This window comes from Aotus nancymaae, unplaced genomic scaffold (genome assembly GCF_030222135.1).
Source record: "Aotus nancymaae isolate 86718 unplaced genomic scaffold, 86718_ANA_hifiasm-v0.15.2.pri h1tg000067l, whole genome shotgun sequence".
Lineage (NCBI taxonomy): Eukaryota > Metazoa > Chordata > Mammalia > Primates > Aotidae > Aotus > Aotus nancymaae.
The window spans coordinates 19,837,095-19,859,601 of NW_026988482.1; the positions used below are offsets into that span (position 1 = coordinate 19,837,095).

Consider the following 22,507-nt stretch of genomic DNA (forward strand, 5'->3'; position numbering starts at 1 on the left):
GTTGGGACATTTGGCCCTTGGAGGAGCATCTGAAGGAAGCTGCCTTTGTGTCTCTTTCAGGCTCCCCTGAGGAGAGGCAGGTCATGGATCATGCCTTCCTCCTTTTCAGTTCTGAGAGGGAGCACAGAACACATATAAAATAGAACTTTCTTCACGTCGGTACCGTCAGAAGATGCGCTGCTGGGAAACCCTGTTAATTTCACTGTGATTCTCAAAAGGAAGACTGCTGCCCTACAGAATGTCAACATCTCAGGCTCCTTTGAACTACAGTTGTACACTGGCAAGAGGGTGGCAAAACTGTATACCCTCAAGAAGACCTCACAGATCCAAGGTCAAGGTACCATAACCAGGGGCAGGAGAGCCCTCAAGCGAGCTCAGGGTCCCCACAATCTGGAATCCCTCTCTCCTCTGTGGATGACTTTCATACATTAACGAACTTTTGTGTGTGAGTAAACACAAACACACATTTATTGAGTACCTACCCTTGATAGTCACAGGAAAGCCACAGAGGAAACATGGGCCAAAGAGACCACTGGACTAGGAGCCTGGGTCTATCATAGGGTTAGAAATTAGGGGTGCTGGAAGTGTCATGAGAAGTCTTCTATGGTGGCAGAAGTTTTTTCTCAAATGCCCAGTCAATCAGTGGTTATCAGTGCCCAGGGCACAGTGTTGAGAACAAGTGTGATGTCCTGATGACAATGGGTAATGTCTCTCATGGACTCAGGATGGAAGCCTGGAGAACATGGCCAATTATTGTTCCAAGACGTTGAGCCCAAAGTCTTGTTTTCTAAAGAGACTATGGGACATGTCCAAGGTTAACCAGTTCAATTCATACAAAGTTAATCTAATTCCGTGCTTGATAAGGAAACCTCATATTGAGGGGCTATGATGAATGACCTCTCTCTTCCACCCTGGCTCTTTGGCAGTATCGGAAGTGACTCTGACCTTGGACTCCAAGACCTACATCAACAGCCTGGCTATATTTGATGATGAGCCAGTTATCAGAGGTTTCTTCATTGCGGAAATTGTGGAGTCTAAGGAAATCATGGCCTCCGAAGTATTCCTGTCTTTCCAGTACCCTGAGTTCTCTATAGAGGTGAGCTTCCTGAAGGCCATCAAGGGTTCCTCTTGCCTGGAAGTTGGTCATGGAGTGGGATGGGGCCCCTAAGAACCCTAAGGGACCCTGGTTGGTTCATGCATATCTTCTCTCCCCATCTCTCCTCCCCACCCTACTACAGTTGCCTAACACAGGCAGAGTTGGCCAGCTACTTGTCTGCAATTGTATCTTCAAGAATACCCTGGCCATCCCTTTGACTGACGTCAAGTTCTCTTTGGAAAGCCTGGGCATCTCCTCACCACAGATGTCTGACCATGGGTGAGTCTGCCTGAGGTATTCTTACAAACAGAAATACACTTTTGGACATACATCTTGCATATATGTGCATATTCCTGAGATGTGAATTCCCAGTATGGGGTCATAGGGTCAAAATGTAGACACATTTTGCTGGTGCCAAATTACTTTCAGAAAAGATTGCATCAATTTATGCTCTACCAACAGATCTTTATTCTTGCCAATCTAGTGGTTAAGTAATCTCATTGCTTTACTTTGCATCTCTATTTGTGAGGCTGAATATTTCTTAATTGAAAAATTATCCATTTTTCTACCAAGTCATTTATTTTTTCATATTAGTATGGTGTCTTTACACAGTAAAGAGTATTATGTGCTGTGAATTATTTATAACAGTTTGTATTTAAAATTTTTTTTAATTTAAATTTATTTTGAAATGTAATCTCACTTTGTTGCACAGGCTGGAGTGCAGTGATACGATCTTGGCTCACTGCAGCCTCCATCCATCTTCCAGATTCTCCTGCCTTGACCTCTCAAGTAGCCTTGATTACAGGCATGTGCCACCACACCTGGCTAATTTTTGTGTTTTTAGTAGAGGTGGGGTTTCCCCATGTAGGCCAGCCTGGTCTCAAACTCCTGACCTCAGGTGATCTGCTCGCCTCAGCCTCCCAAAGTGCCGGGATTACAGGCATGAGCCACCATGACTGGGCAAACAGTTTGTATTTTTTTAAACACTAAGATGTCTTTCATCATTAGAACTTTTAAATTTTAATGTAGCCAAATTTTTCAATCTTTTCCTTTATGACACTGAATTTCATGTCATTCTAGGAGCATAGGAATATTCTCTTACGCTTTTTCTAAAATTTCCAGCTTTACACAATTAGGGATTTACCTGGAATTTTTTTTGGGTGTGGAGTGATGTGGAGTTCCAACTTTGTCTATGGTTTTCCTAGTACTTTGAAGCACTGCCTTTATTATGCTGTCAATTTCCACATATATCTGGGTCTCTGGACTCTTTAATTGCTATTTCATTTGTCTTCTTCTAATGCAACATTATACCACTTAAATTATTGCAGTTCTATAATAATTTTATATGATTATCATATCTACGTATTGATATGTATTAGGCAAATCCCATTCTCCCATTTTTGTCTATAAAACTTTTAGAATCATCTTCTCACATAATTTAAAAACAGCTGGGATTTAGATTGATACTGTGTTGAATTTAACAATTTATTTGGGGGAGAATTGTGCCAAATGGCAATATTGAGTCTTACCATTTAGGATAGCTTCTTAGCCTTTTGGCTAAGATCAAGTGTTGAGTTTTACCATCTAGGAATATGAGATTTTCCTATTTTTTTCAAGTCTTTATCACCTTTAGAAAAGCCATATTGTTTTCTTTATATATAACTTGCACGTTCTTAGTTGGATTAATTCCAAGATGCATCAATATTATAGCTTTTATGAATAGAATATTTTTCATAGTTTCTAATTGTTTGCTGGACTATATGGAAATTGATCTTTGGCATGCTGATATATCCAGCAAAAAAACTTTACTGAACTCGAATGTTTTGTTTCTGAGAGGTGTGATAGTCTCTTTGAGGATGTCTGAATCTTCCAAGTAAAAACCAGTAGACTCCTATTTTCCTTAGACCAGGATTTCTCACATTTTAATGTGCACACAAGTTATCTGGGGAGTATTGTTACAGTGTAGATTCTGATTCAGCAGGTCTAGGGTGGAGCTTCAGATTCTGTGTTTCCTACAAGCTCCTGGGTGATGCTAGTATTGCTGGGCCCCAAAACACACTTTGGGTAGTGGGGGGCTAGACAATTCCTTTCATGGGGATTCATCGTAAAATACATGTTCCTCTTAGATTTCATGTAATAGATAACTGTTGCTAATACCCATGAAACAAGAACATCTGTAGTAAAGCCAGGCAAGACTCCAGGGAAGGTTTGTGAAATGTCAGAGTTGGAAGAGCTGCTGGAAACCAGCTGTTTCAACCATCTTGCTTTACAGCTCAGAAAACTGATGGCAGCACCCAGGGTGCAGATCCACTGTACCATGCCCTGGAATGGCCAGGACTTTTCAAAGAGACTGAGCTAAGGCTCAGCTTCCCGGCTTCTCATCCAACTCATCTTCTTCCTCGTCCCATAACATCCTTGATTGATTGTATGTCTGTGTCTGAATTTTCCAGGACGGTGCAGCCTGGTGAGACCATCGAATACCAAATAAAATGCACCCCGATAAAAACTGGACCCCAAAAATTTATCGTCAAGTTTAGTTCCAAACAAGTGAAAGAGATTAATGCTCAAAAGATTGATCTCACCACCAAGTAGCCTTGTCTGATGCTGTGGAGCCTTAGTTGAGCATTTCAGCACTTCCTACTTGTGCTTAGCTTTCAGATTATGGATGATTAAATTTGATGACTTATATGAGGACAGATTCAAGAGCCAGTACGTCAAAGATAAGGCCAACACAACCATAAGCAGCCAGACCCACAAGGCCAGGTCCTGTGCTGTCACAGGGTCACTTCTTTTATAGCTAGAAACTACCCAGCCTAGGCCACAGAATCCCATCCCTTTCCTGAGTCAAGGCCTCAAAAATCAGGGCCACTGTTGTCTCAATTCAAATCCATAGACTTCAAAGCCACAGATTCTCTCCCTGGAGCAGCAGGCTATGGGCAGCCTAGCGCTGCCACCCGCTGGCGCCCCTTGAGAAGCCACCATATCTTCAGGCCATGGGTTTGCTAGCCCTGAAGGCACCTGCCAACTGGAGTACTTTCCCAGCACTGGGCTGGGCCTCCTAGAAGTGCGTTCTCCTCCTTTCTGTTGCCTCCATTCTCCTCTATGCCTGAAATCCAGGGAATCCCTCTCCTGGTGCTCCAAGCAGTTTGAAACCTAATGTGCAAGGACATTTCTCAAGGGCCACATGGTTTTGCAGACACCCCAGAGACACCTTTGTCCTCAGGCCTGAACTCACCATAGACACCCAGGTCAGCAAATGGTGACCAGCAAATCCTCTTCCCATATTCCAACTGTCGCCCCCTAGGGGACTCCAGGTGCGGGCATTGCTTCCTCCCTGGTATGAACTCCCTGGTGTTCCATCCACCATCCTGGCAGCCCAGGGCTGCTTCTGTTAACCGAAGCCTGCTCCTCCTTGTTCTGCCCTCCAGAAATTTGTTCAAATGATCAATACGCTTTCAGTTAAACTTGATTACTTCAAGTGAACACTGTGGTCCCTGAATCCTTTTTTCTTTATGCCAATAAGCTTCTTAAAGTATCCTGTGCTGGGGGTTATGCAGTCACTTGGGGAGCCATGGCATCCTTTGACTTCCCTAGGCAAGGGGCTCTGTCTGAGGAGTTGCTGGCTTGTCTGTTCAGTACATCCAGCCCCTCTCAAAGGTTGTCACCCCAACTGGATATACACTCTGGCAGAGGCATGTGTGTAGCTTGAATTAGGGTTATTTTGTGTCTAATTCACAAGACAGTCATGGGTGGGACACCTGTCATCCTCTGCCTTTCTAGCTGTCCAAGTGAAAAAAAACCTCAATCCTGGTAACCCTTGCCCCAGTTGCCCACCTTCCTGGCATATAGTAGTTGTTCAATAAAGTTTACTGAAGGAAAGGTGATTGTTCCTTCTGCTGGAAATACCATAAGGGTGGTGGCATAGAGAACCATTTGGTCAGTCGCTCCACAGCACAGTCTGATCCCAAGAGGTGGTAAAGTCTGGCACAGCCAGTGTGCTGCCGTGACACTCACTTGTCTCCCTCACCGGGAATGGAAGAAAAAAGTGGCATTGCTAGAGGTGCCTTTAGATGACCCAGGAGGAAGGACACTGGCCAAGGGTTTGGACTGGGATCTCTTAAAACAGGAGACTCCAGTCACTGAGGGTGAGCAAACAAACAGCTGTTTATTCAGAGGAGGAGGCAAACTGCACCCAGTCTCCCTCCCTCTAAGATCTCATCTGGTTTTGACATCAGTTGCAATGGTTTCTGTGTGAGGCTAAGCAGAATGTTACGCTGTTAACAGTCACCACGGAGAGAAGACCACTGTGTCACTGATGTGGGAGGAACGAGGCTCAGGGTTGGACAGGTTTCTTACCTACATAACCCTGGCTGTGGCCCAGCACCTTCCAGAACAGTAACTGACATGGCTGAGGTCTACCATGGAGATGGGGTCAGGGGTCAGTGATGAGGGAAGGCAGGGTCTGCCTCTGTGCAGGTAAAATGCCCCTCACCCCAGCCTTCCTTTCCAGAGCAACCAATCTGAAAACAGAATTGGCTTTGGGGCTGGTGTATACTTCTACTTTCAGGCAAAGCTGGATCCCCAGAAAAGGTGTTAGAAGCCCATTGTGCAAGGACATTTCTCAAGGGCCATGTGGTTTTGCAGACACCCCGTCCTCAGGCTTGAACTCACCACAGAGACCCACATCAGCAAACAGTGACCAGCAAATCCTCTTTCCTTATTCTAACTGCCGCACCCTAGGAGACTCCGGGGGGCAGCCATTGCTTCCTCCCTGGTGTGAACTCTTTGGTATTCCATGCACCATCCTGGCAGCCCAGGGCTGCTTCTGGGTTAGGACAACAAATAGGGGGCCCCTACAGTCAGAACAGCTCTCACCCAAAGTGGTGAGTGCCATTCACTGCCCAGACTGCAAGTTAATGGACTTTACAGTTGGCTCAGGCTCCTTACGTCATCATTAATAAATATTAAAGCTGATAAGGACCAAGAAAGTGGGCCTGCAGCCTGAGTGTGGGAGGCCTGATGTCTTTCTGGTTGCTTTATTGATGTTAGAGTCCCAGCATCACCCCTTTGTGGGTCATACTTGGAGAGCTCTGAGCAAGGGTTAGGGCAGAGGTGGCTCTGTGAACACTGGCTCCTTTGAGCAATTAACCCCAGACCCTAGTGGGTCATCAGTTGTAGACAGAGCGTCTCTGGCAGGATCGTCACCCTTGAGAGTGCCCAAGGAGGATGTCCAAGAACCAGGATGCTGCTTGGCTCTCCTTTCTTTCTCATGGTTGCCACTTTCCTTTCTCAGCATCCTGAGGCTGCACCTTCAATCACTGACTTTCTTCTCCACTCAACTGGGGCCACAGGCCCGCTGGGGCCAGGACTCATGACCTTTTGTCTGGAGCTGGAAGAGGGGCCCTGACACTGAGGTTTTGCACGGTATGCTCTGTCGAGTGCCTGCACCCCTGCCAATCCTGATGCCAGTAGACACTGGGGAAATGGGCCAAAGAGAGGAACAAAAGCCCGTGCAGGGAGTGGGTGGGGAGTCCATTTCTTATACCAAACAGGGATAAGAACCCTTCTGTTGGACTTTGTGCAGAAGATGCTGCTTCAGCAACCACTGGAATGGGGTTTAGGCACACCAGAACGCTGCTCAGACCTTCAGCAGTGGCCACAGACACCACAGGCTTCAAATGGGGTGAAGAGAGTGCAGACTCATCATAGTAGGGTGTGTGCGTGTGTGTGTGTGCGCGCGCATGCACTGAGTGGCCCAGGATGTGTGTGTGTGTGTGTGTGTCATGGTAGGGTGTGTGCATCATGGTAGGAGGTGTGTGTGTGTGTGTCATGGTAGGATGTGTGTGTGTGTCGTCATGGTAGGATGTGTGTGTGTGTCGTCATGGTAGGGTGTTTGTGTGTGTGTGTGTGTGTGTGCCAAACCTGGCCCAACATGGAGAGAGGAAGGGGGGGTTACAGGGAATGGTAAGGCCAGGCGAGTGGCCCAGGGAAGGGCTGGAGATTCTGGGAGCGCACCATGCCCATGAGCCCCTTCAGCCAAAACTCTGGGATGAAGGTTGGCAGCACTTTCTAGTGTTCGGTTCTGTCCCCACAGCAGCATCTATTCATCTATCACCTCCACACAGTCCTCCTCCTTTGTCTCCTCTGATGGATCCTCCGTTGTTTCAGTGTCTGACAGTGACGTCACCTGCCGCACCAAGTCCTTGTCACTGGGGATCTCTGGCTGACACGGTCTGGAGAAGGGGTTGAACCAGTTCAGGGAGAAGTCCCCACCAAAGGTCTCCTTTACTGACTGCCAGCTACCCGTGTGCTCCCTGGGCTGGTTCTTTCGTTGGAGGCGTTCGATGCCCTGGAGGGAAAAGGGGATGAAGAGCATCAACGTCAGCATGGTGCTGGGCTGTGCTGCTCATGCACACACCCCCAGCTCAGCAGTGGCAGGGTACAGGGTGTGGGTAAGATGGGGTCTCTTGTGGCCCAGGTCAGCCCGGAGAAGTGTCTCAGAGGACTGCTGGGGTGTGGGTGGACAGCGGTGTGGAGGAGCACAGCAAGCAGGGCCTGCCTGGGAACTGACCTGTTCCCCAGCCACCACCCAGCCCTCCCTCCTTTCCTTCAACAAGTGCAATGACAGATGCTGGGCAGGGGCCAGGCTGCTGAGAGGCTGAGGCATAAGGGGGACCATGCATCCTCTGAAGCCACTAAAAACCCCCTCCCTAAATATTTCTGGCCACTCCCACCAGGGTAGATGTGGGCTGCAAACACAGCAGGACACTGGGGTTAAGGAGAGCGTGCAGGAGCATGCGAGGTGAAGAAGCGGGTGCTCGTACAGCAAGTGCCAACATGCAGTAGGCTGCCGGAGGGCACACAGGACCGCCATGGGGAGGTGAGGCTGGGCTCAGGCCTGCTCATGCAGCAGATCTGCCCTGCAGCCTCTCCCAAGCTGCCCACTCACCTACCTCTGGGTGTCGGCTGCAACTCAGCCACCAGGCCACAGAAAGGGTGTTGGGTGGGGGAGATGCCCAGAGGAGGTAAAGACATGGCCAGGCCAGCTCTCTGCCCACAACACCTTGCACAGAGGCTTTGGACCCTCCAGTGGGGCCACTGCATTCTCCATCTCCTTTGGAAGCCAAGGGAATTTACTGTGGGTTTGCCAGGCTTGGGCACTGCTCATTCACATGACTCAAGAAAGATCTCTGCGTATCTGGTTCTAGGTTTTCTCTTCCACACAAGATCATTACATAACTGGTACAACCCTTTGTTATGCAGAAAGAAAAACCGAGGCGCACACACAGTCTGAGATCTGATGGTACCCTAGGCCAATTCTTCTCCGGCACTTTTTCTTCCCACACCATCTCAGAGATTTAAGATTCTTGACTTTTGAATAAACTCTTAAGTTAAAAAAAATCTGATCTCAAAAGTATATCCTCATAAGAGACTTATCAATTATAAAGGGAAAAACAGTACCTTAATAGTAGGGAAGAAACAATTTCTATTTAATAGTAGGAAGAAACAATTCCTACATTGGGTAAAGGTGGTACCTTCAACCAATGATCAAAGTTAACATCACAATAATGAAACATAACGAAGCCATGTGCCTCCTGATGCGATGCATCGAGGACACATTGCTTCAGTGGTGCTCCCATCCCAAATGCCTGACCTCAATCTAATCCTGAGAAAAACGTCAAACACACAATCGGAAGGACAGTCTACAGAACACCTGCCCTACAATCTTCAAAAGGGTCAAAGACTGACGAAAATATTTTGGAATTAGATGGACCTGGTGGTTACAAAACACTGTGTATGCATTAAACGTACACTTTAAAATGGTTAATTCTACGTTACAGAAATTTCACCTCAATTTTTAAAAAGGGTCAAGGTCATAAAAGACAAAGGAAGACTGAGGAACTGTCACAAACTGGAGGAGACTAAGGGGACATTGCAATTGACGCAGCATGGGATCCTGGAACAGGGATACGCGCTGGGCAACTGGAGAGATGTGAATAAGGTCCATACCTTAGTTGAGGGTATTGTGTCGCCAACGTCCAGGTTTTTATATTTGTATTATGGGTGTATAAAATGTTTACCTTTGGTGAGACTGATTGAAGGGTACATGGGAACTCTTTGTACTGTTTTTGTCACATTTTTGTAAGTCTGAAGTTATTTCACAATAAAAAATTTAAAAATAATCTGAGCAAAGATTTATGCAATATAAACTTGAACACTGAATTATAATCATGCAAAGTTGGAAACAAGAGAAATGCCCACTAATGATGGTTAAGCAGATGATTCTCTAAAGCAGAACGCTATGCAGCTATCCAAGACGGTGTTAATATAATTTTACATGACATTGGAACATTTGTCTGTGTGGTTACTTTTGGGGATGGAATTCTAGATGATTTGTATTTATTTCTGTAGACTTCTCACACAGCCCAAGCTTTCACCAATGAGCCAATGTTACTTTTATAATCAGAACAAAAATAGCTGTTTCAGAAAATGGATCTTATTGACACAGTCTAGAGGGAACTTCATGTGGGTCATACATGGGATGCCATGCTGCTCCCTGACTGGCCCCTCGCCAGGCCTCCCTTCTTGGCACAGAAGCAGTGACCAGCTGAGATGGTTTGCTTTGGGTATTCTGCATTCCCTTCCTGGGTGATCATCTGCAGCCTGTCGAGAAAGATGCTTTAACTTGATAGCACAAGAGCTGGGACATTACCATATGGCAGACCGGGCTACAGAGGAGACACCCAGAAAAGACAGATTGGCTGCACCTCACTGACTTGGACTCAAAGCCATGACCATAGGTTTTTATAGCCTCCTTATGAGGTGGGTCTGAGTATTGATGCTTGGCAGATAGGGAAGAAATACAGTTCCAAGAGGCCATGAGAATGGCCAAGGCTCGTCTGGCTTGTTGTGCATTGGAACTGGGAGCAGAACTAGTGTCTTTTTTCTGCCCAACATGTTTCCCCACTGTTGTGCCCAAGCTCAGCTCAGTCAGAGAGAAGGGAAATGAAGCCAAGAGCCCACGGGATGATTACTTGCCATTCACGTGGCATGCTCCCGATAGGCACTCTTGGATTACACTCAACCTCCTCACCAAGCTCATAAAAGTATTCCAGGCAGAGCCTGGCCTGTCTACCAGAGGTCTTCAGCAGTCAAGTGGACAAACGTTCAGGGAGTACTGACGACTTTTGAGTCCAGAAAGAAAATACTGCAAACAAATCTGATGTAATAAATGGCTTGAGGGCTGCTTTTTCCTGGTAGGACACAATTTTGAGTTTTGCATGGATTTAAAGTGATCCTGCAGGCAAAGTTCTTAAGCTTGAGGTTTGTAGAGGAGCAGTAACACTAGCTTCAGGCTCAAGAGAACAAATAAAAATGGTTGATTTCTGGTCAGAGGGTCGTAGTTGACACCAGCAGCTCTCGCAGAGTGTGTGACAGGGCCTTTTGGCCCAGGTCAGCTTGGGTGGCAGATGAGCTGTGGTCTGTGAGCAAACTCAGCAACACCCCAAAATGAATGTATTAGGACTAAGGCTCCTGAGCAAGAAGAGTCTGTGCAGGCTCAGCTGAGCCCCACAGAGTGAGAACAGGCTGTTCCCTGCTCCCTGCATCATCATGTAGAAAGCCGGAGCCCCAGGCAGCAGCCTAGGCAAATGTGTCTCTTCATAGCTGGCCAGATAACGCTGTCTCTCCTCATCAGAGATTTCATACTTCTATATTGTAACCCACAAGAGGAAATATTTTTCTGTTGCATTCCAGAACGCATATATACACAGCCCCTAAGCTTCAAAAAACAATACTTACCCTGCAATATGTAATGCATTAAACTTTTTTCTTGAAAAAAAAATGCTGGTTGCAAACCATGAATGGTTATGATCATGGTTTGAAAAGCGCAGCTCTAACACAGCTAACATTTATAAAGCCACACCAGGGCCAGACACTATACATTCCCAATTATCACCCTCATTTAATCCTTCCATTAACTTTGTGATTTAGATTATCATTCCTGATTTACAGATGAGGAAACTGAGTCTTAAAGAAGTTAATGCTCAAGGTCATATTTTGGTAGTAAGATATGGTAATACGTAGCCAAGCAGAGATTTGAACTAAAGACTGAAGCCAGGACTCAAATACTTGGTCACCAGACTCTATGGCCTCAACTGCAGAAATCCAGGGCATTCTATGTCCGTGTTAGAGCATGTGTGTCCCCCAGAAGGCTTTTGGCAAACATCCCTCTGCAGTGCTTGTCATCACCCTTGGATCAGCTTCATGGGCTCCTGTGTGCGCATGTGCAACAACAGAGCGGATTCCCAGGGGGCCACTCTGCTTTGCTATGGCAATCACGCTGCTCAAGTCAGCAGATGTTTTCTTGAGGGAGAGGGTGGGAAAAGGAAGGTTTCAGTTTGAGAATATGCTGGTCAGTGGCTTGTTTCTGTTTCACTGTGAATTCTTTCTCTTCTGTGAGGTGATCCTAAGTTAGATATGTATTTAAAGAATATAAGAAAAAGCCACATGGGTGTTGAAGCCCACACATGGAAAGCAAAGGTCAGGACACGTACAGGTCATGTATCCAGGCTGCTACAATGCCCCTGGCTTTAGACTACTCACCGGCTGCTGCTCCCATCTGGAGGTCTCTGGGTTCTATTCTTTTCTCTTTCCCTTCTGGGATGGTTCTTCACCCAAAGGGCCCTTGGTCTAGAGATGGGTTCAATTGATGAGATGTAGAAGGAGTGGTGGGCAGGCTAATAATTTGGATCCACTTCATACAGACTTTCTTTGATGTCTTGGCAGTTGTTTGCTGGGGAGGCCACAGGTTCAGGGAGGTCTCAGTGGCTTCTCAGCAGTGGGAACACATGCTTGTCTTCACAATCAGCACTCCTGACTGTACTACGCTGCGCCCAGCAGCACACAGGACCCATATCACCAGCAGGCGTCAGGGACCACCTGAGGAGCGACCCCTGTAAGCCCCAAGTGGATTCTCAAACTGGAGTTAGTCAGAATCACCTGAAGGGCTGTTAAAATACGGACTGCTGGGCCCCACTGTTTCTGGCTCAGAAGCCTGGGGTGGGGACCGAGAATGTGCACTTCTAACGTTCTCAGGTGATGCTGATGTTGCTGGTCTGGTAACCTCAAGAACACCCTTGAGGAGGATTCTAGCAAAATCTTTCTCTCTTCGCATTTCTTTGACATTTAAGGGTACCTTCTAGCTGGGGCCCCTTCCCTCTACTGGCTGGCTCACCCTTTAAGCTGATGGACTGCAAGTCTTGAAAGAGAGAAATTTAAAATGCATTAGGCTGGCTGAGAATGCCCAGCCCAGAACCCTGGAGAGGAGCTTGTGTGTAATGCCAACCTCATATATGTGTTTAAAATGTTTATTAATTTATCTCACCTGAAAGGTTTCTGCATTAGGGGATGGTGGATTCTAACTATTTAAGTGGCCTAGCCAGATGAGCAAAAGCAAATACTTTGGGCTCTTTCAAGAAGGAAGTACACGGCTGGGCCCAGTGGCTCACGCCTGTAATCCCAGGACTTTGGGAGGCTAAGGCAGGATGACTGCTTGAGGCCAGGCATTTGAGACTGGCTGGGGCAACACAGTGAGACCTCAAGTCTATTAAAAGACAACAAAATTAGCCAGGCATGGTAGTACATGCCTGTAGCCGTGGATACTCAGGAGGCCAAGGCACAAGAATCACTTGAATTCAGGAGTTCAAGGCTGCAGTGAGTTCTAATTCTGCACTCCAGTCTGGGTGACAGAGCAAGACCCTGTCTCAAACAAAAAAGAGGAAGTACAGTATGAAGAAGACAAAATGGCAGGACTAAAAGGAGATTTAGCACATGCACTTCTACCCAAATGTATTTTGTGTACATATTACCAAGCCCATGCAAATATGCATAGATTATAGATTTGCTTGGATCTAAGCCTTTTGCATATTCAGTCTGGTTGCTGTGAACACAAACCTGAAGTTGACAGAAGGAAAGCAAGCTGGGGATCATCTAATCCAACATGCCGCATCTTTATTTTTCACTTCCACTCCCCAGAACCCAGGTTCTGAAGGCCTGTGGCTACTACTGGTTCATTTTCCCATGCGTGCACCCAATGGTACTATCAGAACTCCTGCGACCAAGCCAAAAGTTGGGGCTGACTTCGTGTATAAAGACGTCCTCTTTCATTACATCTGGAAATACTGAGGAGAGCTCAGGGATGCTTTTTCTTCCCGTGTGGAAGCCAGGCTGGGAACCAATCATTATGCTGCCAATGATGGCCACATTCCTCAGTCATTGTGCTCTCAGGAAAATGTTATCAGTCTGAGCGAAAATGAAAGAGGAAAAATGCCAGGAACCTTGGGAGTATTCCTATCTTCTGAATGCGGCTGGTTTGAGAGCTCAGGGACATTGACTTTTTCTAGCCAAGGCCTATACAAACCCAAGGAACCCCACTCTATGGGAAAGATAAACATAGTATGCACAAGTTTAAAGGATGAGTTTCTATTTTTAAGACTCAAAAAAAAATTCAGTGCATCTTCAGCACTATCTACTGCATTCCTTTAGAAATGCCAGGGGAAAAGAACTAACCTGGCTCACTTTAAAAAATGCCCTTGAAGATGGAATATGATCAATCTCTCTCCCTTAGGGGAGGGCCAGAGCTGCAGCCCCTCTCTAGTCATTTAATACAATCACACTTCTTTCATACACCTAAGTGAATAGTATATTAACAAAAAAATGTTTAAAAGCATATGGAGAACAAATGCTATGAAGTCAATCTAAAACAGCATTCTTTTTTTTTAAATCTTAGCATCTCAGCTTTGCCTGTATCGCGAGAATAGCACCGTAGAGGCGAGTCAAAGTTAACTGACCCAGAAAAGCCCTTAGGAGAGCCCCAAAACACAAAGGAATCAATTCAGGCTGCAGAAAGCAAAGGAGACAGGCCTGGTAGGGCAAGCTGGTTCAAGAAAGGGACCTTTCGGTCCTTTAAAACAAACAAACAAACAAAATCCTCATTCAAGAGAAGGAGCAAAGAAACACCCAACCAGAGAAAACTCAAGTAGACTGGTAGTACATGCCGGGGACACTCAGCCTCCCGCTAAGGGTTACACCTCAAGAGAGGAGAGCTAAATCAGAACAGGTTTTGGAAAAATTTTATTGCATTTTGTTTCCATGTGGAAGCACTGACAGGATTGAAAAGAGGCAGCATGTTCCACTTACTTTTCTGAAAAATCACATGGCTAGACTAACTTTCGCCCTACCCAGGACAGGACTGAATAAACCTTATCTCCTACCCCCACCCCAAGCAAAAGCTAAAAAAGGCGGTTTGTGGCAATTGCTTAAAAAACAATGTGTGCGAATTCCCAGATGGTCAATAATCATATTTGTTATTTTTGTACTTGGAGGGCACTTCCCATCTCCTTCACCTCTCCCCACCATCACCACCTTCTTCAAACAAGACTCACGCAGTAAGTGCCTCTCAAATGGAAAATCTATTCTGTCCCAGTGCCACAGACTTAGGTATATCTGTGGACTCCAGCCAGTGGGATGGCCATATGTTGACTCTGATAGGGTGGGGACTGCGAGGTGAATTCCCAGCATCATAGTCATCTCCATGCCAGGGCAACAGTCTCCCATGTTAAAATACAGAGAAAATACAGGTACGTGCACATTTATGGGGGTTAAATATCAGAAAGTGAATCCTCTTTGAGGGCTATGAAAACCAGAAGAAGGGGATGACGGTAGGGCTGTATGTGTTGGGCACTGGTGCCTACTGCAGTCAGAATTAACACTGCTTAACTGACATCTTGCTGGGGAAGGGAGAGGGTTGGGGTGGTAAGAGAGGAAGCAGATGTAACAAAGGAAAACGTAGCTTGCCTGAAACTGTGTAATTTTTTTCCCTCTTGATTGTATAAGGCATTTTGAACTGGAAAAACATCTTTCCTTCACACTCTTCCAAATAATCACAGGGAATATAATTGCTGATTCAGAATACAAATAAGATCTCTTTCATCTCTCTCCCCACTCCCCTGCGATATCATTCTACACACCCCAACTCCATAAAGTATAAGGCAGGCAACTGCTTTGCAAATTAGGAGGCAAACCGTGTCCACCTGGGGGATGAGGTCACTGTGCCAAGGTCCCTTCTGAAGCCTCCAACCCTGATCCTGCCCTTCTCAGGCCTCAAGGAGGAAGCATCCATCTTCGGTGAGGTTTTAAGTCCCATGGGGGAGCCCGCCACTGCCTCCTGGGCAGTGGGAGGTCAGGGCCCTCCTGGCTTTCCCATGCATCCTCCACCAGGCGTCCCGACTATTCCATCCACGCGCAGCGTCCCGTCTCACTCAGTTAGTAGAAGTGGGCACAGCCCGGAGACAGCACCCTCTACATTAGTCATGCCAGACAGACAGCAGAGAGAAACCAGAGGCCAGAGAAGTGATTTTAAAAGGAAAAGAGAGCAGCTTCGGTCACCAAAAAAAAAATCAAAAGGATGATTTTTAAAAAATAAAATATGGGGACTTTTTTTTCTCTAAAATGCTCAGCCATTTTACTTGAGACATAAAAAATGTTGAAAGAGTAGTTGTTTTGCTCTTTCGATTTAAACATTCATGAGAACGGATGGGACGGTAGTGCTGTGGTGTGGGCTTGTGTGAGTGGCCACACTGGTCGGGGTCCTTCAGACCACATACTGGTACGGGTCTGCCTTCCCTTGGTCTGGCGTGGCAAAGGGGCTGGCCCAGCCTAGAGAGAATGGGTGGCCAAAAACGGCTTTCATGTTCATCCATTTTGTTTTTTTAGCCCATCTTCTCTCTTCCTTTTTCAATTGTTCTATTCCCTGAAAACAAGAACAATCACACTTTCAGTCAAGCACTGCATTGCTGTGGTTTTTGGGGAGGGATATCCAGTGTGAGGTGAATGGAGTAAATGCTTCCTTTTTAAAGCAATGAAGCTATCTACATAATACATCTTTCTCATAAAAAGTGTTACTAAAAAAAAATGCTCTTTTTCTGGTGGGCACTCATTCACAAGTCCCTCCAAGAAGGGAGGGAAAAAGGAGCACTATCAGCGGGGCAAAAGCCGCTGCTCCTACGTATGCCGGGCTGGGGTGTGTCCCTAAGCCCTGGCCCCTTGCTCAGCTCTGCAGAAGCGCTCTTCAGAAGTTCTGTGCTGGGCTGTGGATGGACGGCTGTGAAGGCTTTGGCATGAAAGGCCTCAGAGTTGTTGGGGAGCTCGTAATTGTCATAACCAATGATGGCCGTTAATTTGGGAGAGGTTCCTAGGATATTTGAAGCTACCACGACCACTTTGCAGACAAAAAACAAAAGTAACAAATCAAATGACTGCTCTGGCACTGTGTGTCTCACCAGCCTGGGGGATCAAGCAGCACTCCGCTTAGTGGGGCTGGTGAGACACAAACTCAGAAGGTTGAATAGGAGTGACAGACCATGAATGAGGGAAGAAGTCACCACAGAGGAGGAAGGAGGAGGGATTAGTATAGGTTAGAGGGTGGCATGGCCAGGCCAGTCAGCCTGGCATGGCAAAGCTCCTCCTAGTGGCTCCTTTGGGCAGAAGCATGACGGAGACCTACACAGCAGGTGTCACGGAGCCAGCACCGCTTCCCCTGCTGAGTCTCAGGAAAAAACTGGGGCTGGGGGAAGAGCTGCTTCCTCCCCCTCTCCCTTCTTCAGATGGAGCTGGTCAAAGGGCAGGGCTTGAGAATGGGGCCCCTGCCCGGAGGGACAGGAGAGGAGCAGCCTGGCAGGAGCCCGGCCAGGGGTCTGTCTGCTGTGGTCTCTGGTGAAGGGGTGCTGGGAGGACAGCTGAGTCTGAGTCTCTCTTCACAGCCTAGGGACCTGGGAAGGATACAAGGCAAAGGGAAGACACCCTTTCCCAGGAGGGGCAGGGCCCTTTGGTGCTTTCTCCTTTCCTTCCAACACAATTCCCTTTAGGAATGGACTTCACAGGGAAGAACAACCAGGAGCAGGGCCGTGAAAGCTTGCCTTCTGAGTGGCCGGGCGCAGTGCCTCACGCCTGTAATCCTAGCGCTTTGGGAGGCTGAGGTGGGTGGATCGCCTGAGGTCAGGAGTTCGAGACCAGCCTGACCAACATGGTAAAACCCCAACTCTACTAAAAAAATACAACAACAACAACAAATTAGCCAGGCATGGTGTCACGTGTCTGTAATCCCAGCTACTTGGGAGGCCGAGGCAGAAGAACTGCTTTAACTCTGGAGGTGGAGGTTGCAGTGGGCCGAGACTGCACAAGTGCACTCCAGCCTGGGCAAGAATGACACTCCGTCTCAAAAAAAAAAAAAAAAGGAAGCTTGCCTTCTGGCTCCCCCAGACTGTGGCCTGGCAGTATCCCAAAGGCAGGCAGGTCCTGAAATAATTCATCCGGGTTCCCTGCCGATCTTACGCAGAGAAGTTGGTCACAGTTACTGGCTGGATCCACGGCTGGATCTACACCACTGGCTACTAGTTTCACAGCAAACTTTTGGAATGACATAATTTCTTAGAAAAAAAGTTGCCAAAAGCCCCACAACCTTCTAAAAGTTGCCGAAAGACACAAACAATGCTGCTCTGGCAGTGGGCAGCAGTGCCCCTTCTTTTCTCTGCACACACTCCTCTAAGCCCACAGGGGAAGGTGGCCAGCAGCGCGGGAGGATGTTGTCTTCCTGTGAGCCTGCTCCTAATGCTGACCACCCACAGGCCCAAACCTTTACCTAGAGCCCTAGACCACTGGTGAGAGCTGACTCTGAGGGGCCTCAGAACGCGAGGAGTGGCACAGGGATGGCTCTCGACCTCACGGCTCTGCTTGCTCCCCACACCCAGAGCTAAGTGCTGCCCCTTCTTCCTATGTAAATCCCCAGAGACATGCCTAAATCCCAACCAGGGATTGACCACCTTGAGGTTTCCAGACACCTTAGGAAGGTCAGGACCAGTCTGGCATACTCAGCAGCCTCAAAGCTCCCAGTGAAGGTACTGTGGGCAGATGGGAGGTGGCGGTGGGGGTGAGAATGCAGTGGATGAGGCCCAGGGCTGGGCTGGACAGAGATGACCCAGAGGCCAGGTAAAAGTCTGTTGCCCTGGGGGCTCGAGGCAGACCTGCCTCCTGACTCTGCCCTCAGGACCCAGGCACGGCCAGCACGCTGACCAGCCTGTCCTAGCTGGGTTAGGGTTCCCTGTCACCCACTGTATTTCAAGCCTGTGGCCCCCAGATGGGGAGGGCGCCTCCTGTACCTAGTGGAGTGTCTAATGGAGTGCAGTGTGAAGACCTGCACGGGGATGGAAGGAAATGTGGTAAAGGCAGCCTTTCAGCCACGGCTGCTGTGCCCCACTCCTGGTGTGATCTGCTGTGACTGCCCCAAGGCTGGAGGACTTGTGTGTGCATGAAGACGACCCAAGTGTAACTGCAAACAAAGGAATTATGCCCTGCACACCAGGGGCCTGACCACTGGGCTCCGGTCTGACCTGTGAGCAGCTTTCCCAGCAACACTGACCCTGGGTCCTCCCCATCCACAGGTGGGGAAATGGTTGGCAGAGCTGCCTCTTACCGTCTCATCTGTGCAGATGGAGTGCACCTGGGTCCCAAACATCACTGATGTGAAAATGAGGAAGAGCAGGCCCTCAAAGCACAGCAGGATAAGGAGAATCACTGTGGTGGGTGGAGAGAAGGAGCTGCACTCTGAAAAGAAGCACACAGGGCTTAGTGCTACCAACCACTGCCTGCTGGCCAGGCTCACCACCCCACTGGGCTCCCACTCTGCCTGCTGCCTACAGGCTTTCGTTCCTCCTGTGTGCCACAGGTCTCTGGCCTCTAGGTCACGGTAAGGATCATCCTGGTCCACACTGGCTATCCCTCATTTCCTCAGGGAGCTCTCCTCTACAGGCCGGGCCCCAGTCAGGGCTTCCATTCCGTAACAGAAATCACTCCTTGTTCACTGCCCTCAGTGCCGAGCACAGCGCCTGACACGTGGAAGGGCCCAGGAAGGCCTCTGAACGGGGACATGAAGGCCTGATGACACCACAGGGGATCCTCCTCTCCTCAGAGAGCACAATGCAGGCACACAGGTGGAGAGGACTGTCCAGTCCTAGTAGGGTCGTAAGTTTTCTGGGCATTCCTATATGAGGTGCTGCCCCTCTGTGCCCCCATCAGCTCACAGGCAGCTGTGGAGGATCACTTGGTGGCTTTGGGATTTTAAGCTTGGCAGGAGCAGTTGAACTGCCAGGACTCAGCCCTGACCACAGTGTGAAGTAATGCATGGCCCCCACTCCTAGGGACATCTGCACCACCGAGGCCATCAGTGCCAAAGGCCAGGGAGTCAACCAAAGAGGCATGGGCCCAGGCACTTTCACTGTCCTGGCCTCCAGCCCTGGGGACCTGAGGCCAGTCCTGTTGTCTGCACACCTCCAGCCCCTCCACTGTAAAGCAGTGAGATGTGACTGGAGGTATGGCTTGGTTTTAAGCAGCAGAGTCTTGTCTGAACAAAGTCTAGGTCAGAAACCCCGCGCACGGAGGAGAGAAACGAAGGTGCTGTGAAGATGGTGGGAGTGAGCAGGGAGGGCAGAGCTCTGAAGCGATGTGACCTGGGAAATGCCTGGCCCAGCAGATGGCGCTAGCAGACGGGCTAGGCCCCTCGGCTGGCACTCTTCACCTAAGGACTTCGCGCCTCAGAGCAGCTGCCCACGCTGGCTGAGCCTGGGCTGTGGTTTGTTTCTTGTTACTCCTGTACTTGTGCCTGCTTCCCTGGCTGGAAAGATCAGATCCTGGAAGGCAGAGTTGGGCTTCAATGGTTCTGGGAATTACGGGGGTAAGCACCCCATTCAAACCGTCCTGCTGGCTCCCTCAGGGGAATGTCAGGACGGGAAAGGGAGGTCAAATGTGGGAATGAGCTTGGAAAGACACCAAGCACCATGTGGGTGATAGGTAAGGAACACCTCATCTCCAGTGCACATCTCCTCCGGTTTCCCTGGGAACGTACTGATGCCTCAGAATGATCTCTCTTCTTGGCTCCTTGTGGGGCAGGGCTTGGTTGGGGTGGCCCACCAGCCTGATGCACTGGCTGTGGGTGGCTACAAGTATGGGTGGCCTTCGGCTGGGCAGGGTGTTGGGAAGAACAAGAGCTCTGACATCTGGCAGGCACAGCGAGGTACAAATCCTGGCACCAATTCCTGATCATGAACTCTTAACTACAAGGCCCCTGCTAATATCCTGTTCTGGCCCATGTATTTCCTGTCCTCTGCATTGTGGAATTACCTGTTTGTTTCTGTACTTGTTGGATAACTGCCTCTCCCACTACACTTCAGACTCCAGGAGGAGAGAGACTTGGTCTTGCTCACTGATGTACAGCCAGCCTTGGGACAGTGCCTGACAACAAAAGGATCTGGACAAGAGGTTTGGGCTTTCTGAAATGTTGTTTTCCGTTCTATACAGGAGAGTGCTTAAGAATTCATGAAAGAACATCTGCACAGTTTGGCCTTGGCCTGGCAGGAGCACATGAGGGTGCCTGCTGGATAAAGCACCTCCTTCTTACCTACCACGGCTGCCCTGGAGCTGGTGGCAGAGCCCAGGGCCTGTTCTCCCTCCTTGCAAAGTGGCAAGCATCCTTCCTCTGTGGGCTGGGCCCTGGGAATTACCAATGGAGTTTGCGGAGGCAGGAACCAGATCAGTGAGTGTGGAACCACCTCCCTACCCTTCTTTAAACATCAACTCTAAGTGCCCTAATCCTGGGGACAACCCTCTGCCCCTGCTCACACCAGCTCCAATGGCCCAACAATTCCACCAGGGCTGAGCAGTGAGGGCAGTAACTAACGGTCATATACAGTCAACTCTCAGGCCTCAACTTTGGGGACTGACCTGTGCCTTCCCAGCCTAGCTGCCATAGGAGCTGGGTGCCTGAAGCCCACTCCATCAGGAATCTTAACCACAGTTCATCAACAGCATGGCTGGGAGGACCCTGGACATTGGAGTCAACTGGACAGGGCTAAAAATCTTGCTCCAGACCTAGGCTTGAACTAGAGGCCCGCTTCTTAGCTGAGTGATCTTGGGAACTTGTTCATCCTCTGTGAGCTGCAGCTTTTGTCATCTGCGAAGTGGGAAGCATCTCTTCTACCTTGCCAGCTTGTTATAAGGTTGAAACAATGCACTGCTCAAAAAGCCCTTAGGGCCATTCCTGGCTCCCAGCAGGCATTAATGAAATGGTCCCTGCCAGCACCATTCCAATGACAGAGACATTTTGCCTCACTGATAGTCTGTGCTACCATCACTGCTCAAGTCTGTTAACCTGACGAGATGTGGGAGGTGTTTGGGATGATAAAATATCCTCACTGGACTCCCCTGTCAAGTCACCAAGGCCAAATCTGGAGTAGATCTGGTTCCCCAAGCCTAGCAGAAGGCACGTACTTCAGAATGCTCACCAAGTGGTGAGGAACTTGCTGGCGACTCGCCCAGCTACGCAGAATGGAAAGTTCTGCACATACCCACTCACCCCTACCCTTCTCTCCTCTCCCTATTGTTTGCCAGCTTGACCTCTGCCACCTGACTTATGCCAGAATTGTGGTAAGAAAATGCTGAAGTCGGCATGTATAGGAATAGCAAAAGTTCTAAAGACAGTGAAATAAAAAAAGGGGGCCATGGAGGGAAAAGCAGAGAAAATACAATGTTCCTTGCTCAAGATGGTTGTCTTGGGCCAGGTGCAGTGGCCCATACCTGTAACCCCAGCACTTTGGGAGGCCGAGGCAGGCGGATCACGAGGTCAAGAGATTTAGACCATCCTGGCCAATATGTTGAAACCCTGTCTCTACTGAAAATATAAAAAATTAGCTGGGCATGGTGGTGTGCACCTATAATCCCAGCCACTCGGGAGGCTAAGGCAGGAGAATCGCTTGAACATGGGAGGCAGAGATTACAGTGAGTGGAGATTGCGCCACTGCACTCCAGCCTGGCAACAGAGTGAGACTCCATCTAAAATAAAAAAAAAAAAAAGACGGTTGTCTCATAGATTGTGAGTGCGAAAGAGACAGCCCAGCAGGTGGTCTCTTATTTCTTTTCCTCCAGCATCTATTGTTTTCCTTCAGGATCTGTGCAATCTTCTGGCTGGAGTTTCTTCCTCAGCATTTGCACATTTCAGTGGGATGCCTCTAAAGCAGGAGGAATTATCTACAATCTTAATGTAAATTCATGATTATCAGTATAAGCAGTTAAAAAACCACCACCACAAAAACCAGACAAATTAATAAAGAAATTCCATGTCCTGGCCAGAAAATAAAAACTGAGTCTCCGCAAGACTGGAATAAAATGACCTTTGATTTAAGTGCCTCATGGAAAGACAGAAAACAAAACTTCTCTCCCAGCGCAGCTCCCACGCGTTGGAACCAGCCTCTGTGCTTGCTTGGGGCCTGCATTCTCCTTGGGCACTCTCAGTCCAGAGGGTCT

General features: G+C 48.4%; 2 protein-coding genes across 6 annotated transcripts in view; one reads left to right on the forward strand and one right to left on the reverse strand.

Annotated features, from left to right (window-relative positions):
* TMEM42 (transmembrane protein 42) overlaps positions 1-9,279 on the forward strand; it is a 46,770-nt gene extending 37,491 nt beyond the window's left edge. For both annotated transcript variants that reach the window (XM_064366989.1, XM_064366990.1), the window contains 4 exons: positions 61-337; positions 927-1,096; positions 1,239-1,375; positions 6,390-9,279. The gene's annotated coding sequence lies outside the window, so the exon portion shown is untranslated. The remainder of the gene's footprint in view (positions 1-60; positions 338-926; positions 1,097-1,238; positions 1,376-6,389) is intronic.
* The window catches only part of ZDHHC3 (zinc finger DHHC-type palmitoyltransferase 3), a 62,054-nt gene continuing 44,787 nt past the window's right edge, over positions 5,241-22,507 (reverse strand). For 2 of the 4 annotated variants that reach the window (XM_012470760.2, XM_021676137.2), the window contains exons 6-7: positions 18,627-18,757; positions 5,241-7,445 (exon numbers count right to left, since the gene is read on the reverse strand). In XM_012470760.2, the coding sequence (XP_012326183.2) occupies positions 7,197-7,445; positions 18,627-18,757 (380 nt within the window). In that variant the 3' untranslated portion in view covers positions 5,241-7,196. Of the gene's footprint in view, positions 7,446-14,213; positions 15,909-18,626; positions 18,758-22,507 lie in introns of those variants that run through there. The other 2 variants (XM_012470761.2, XM_012470763.2) reach the window with 1 other exon arrangement.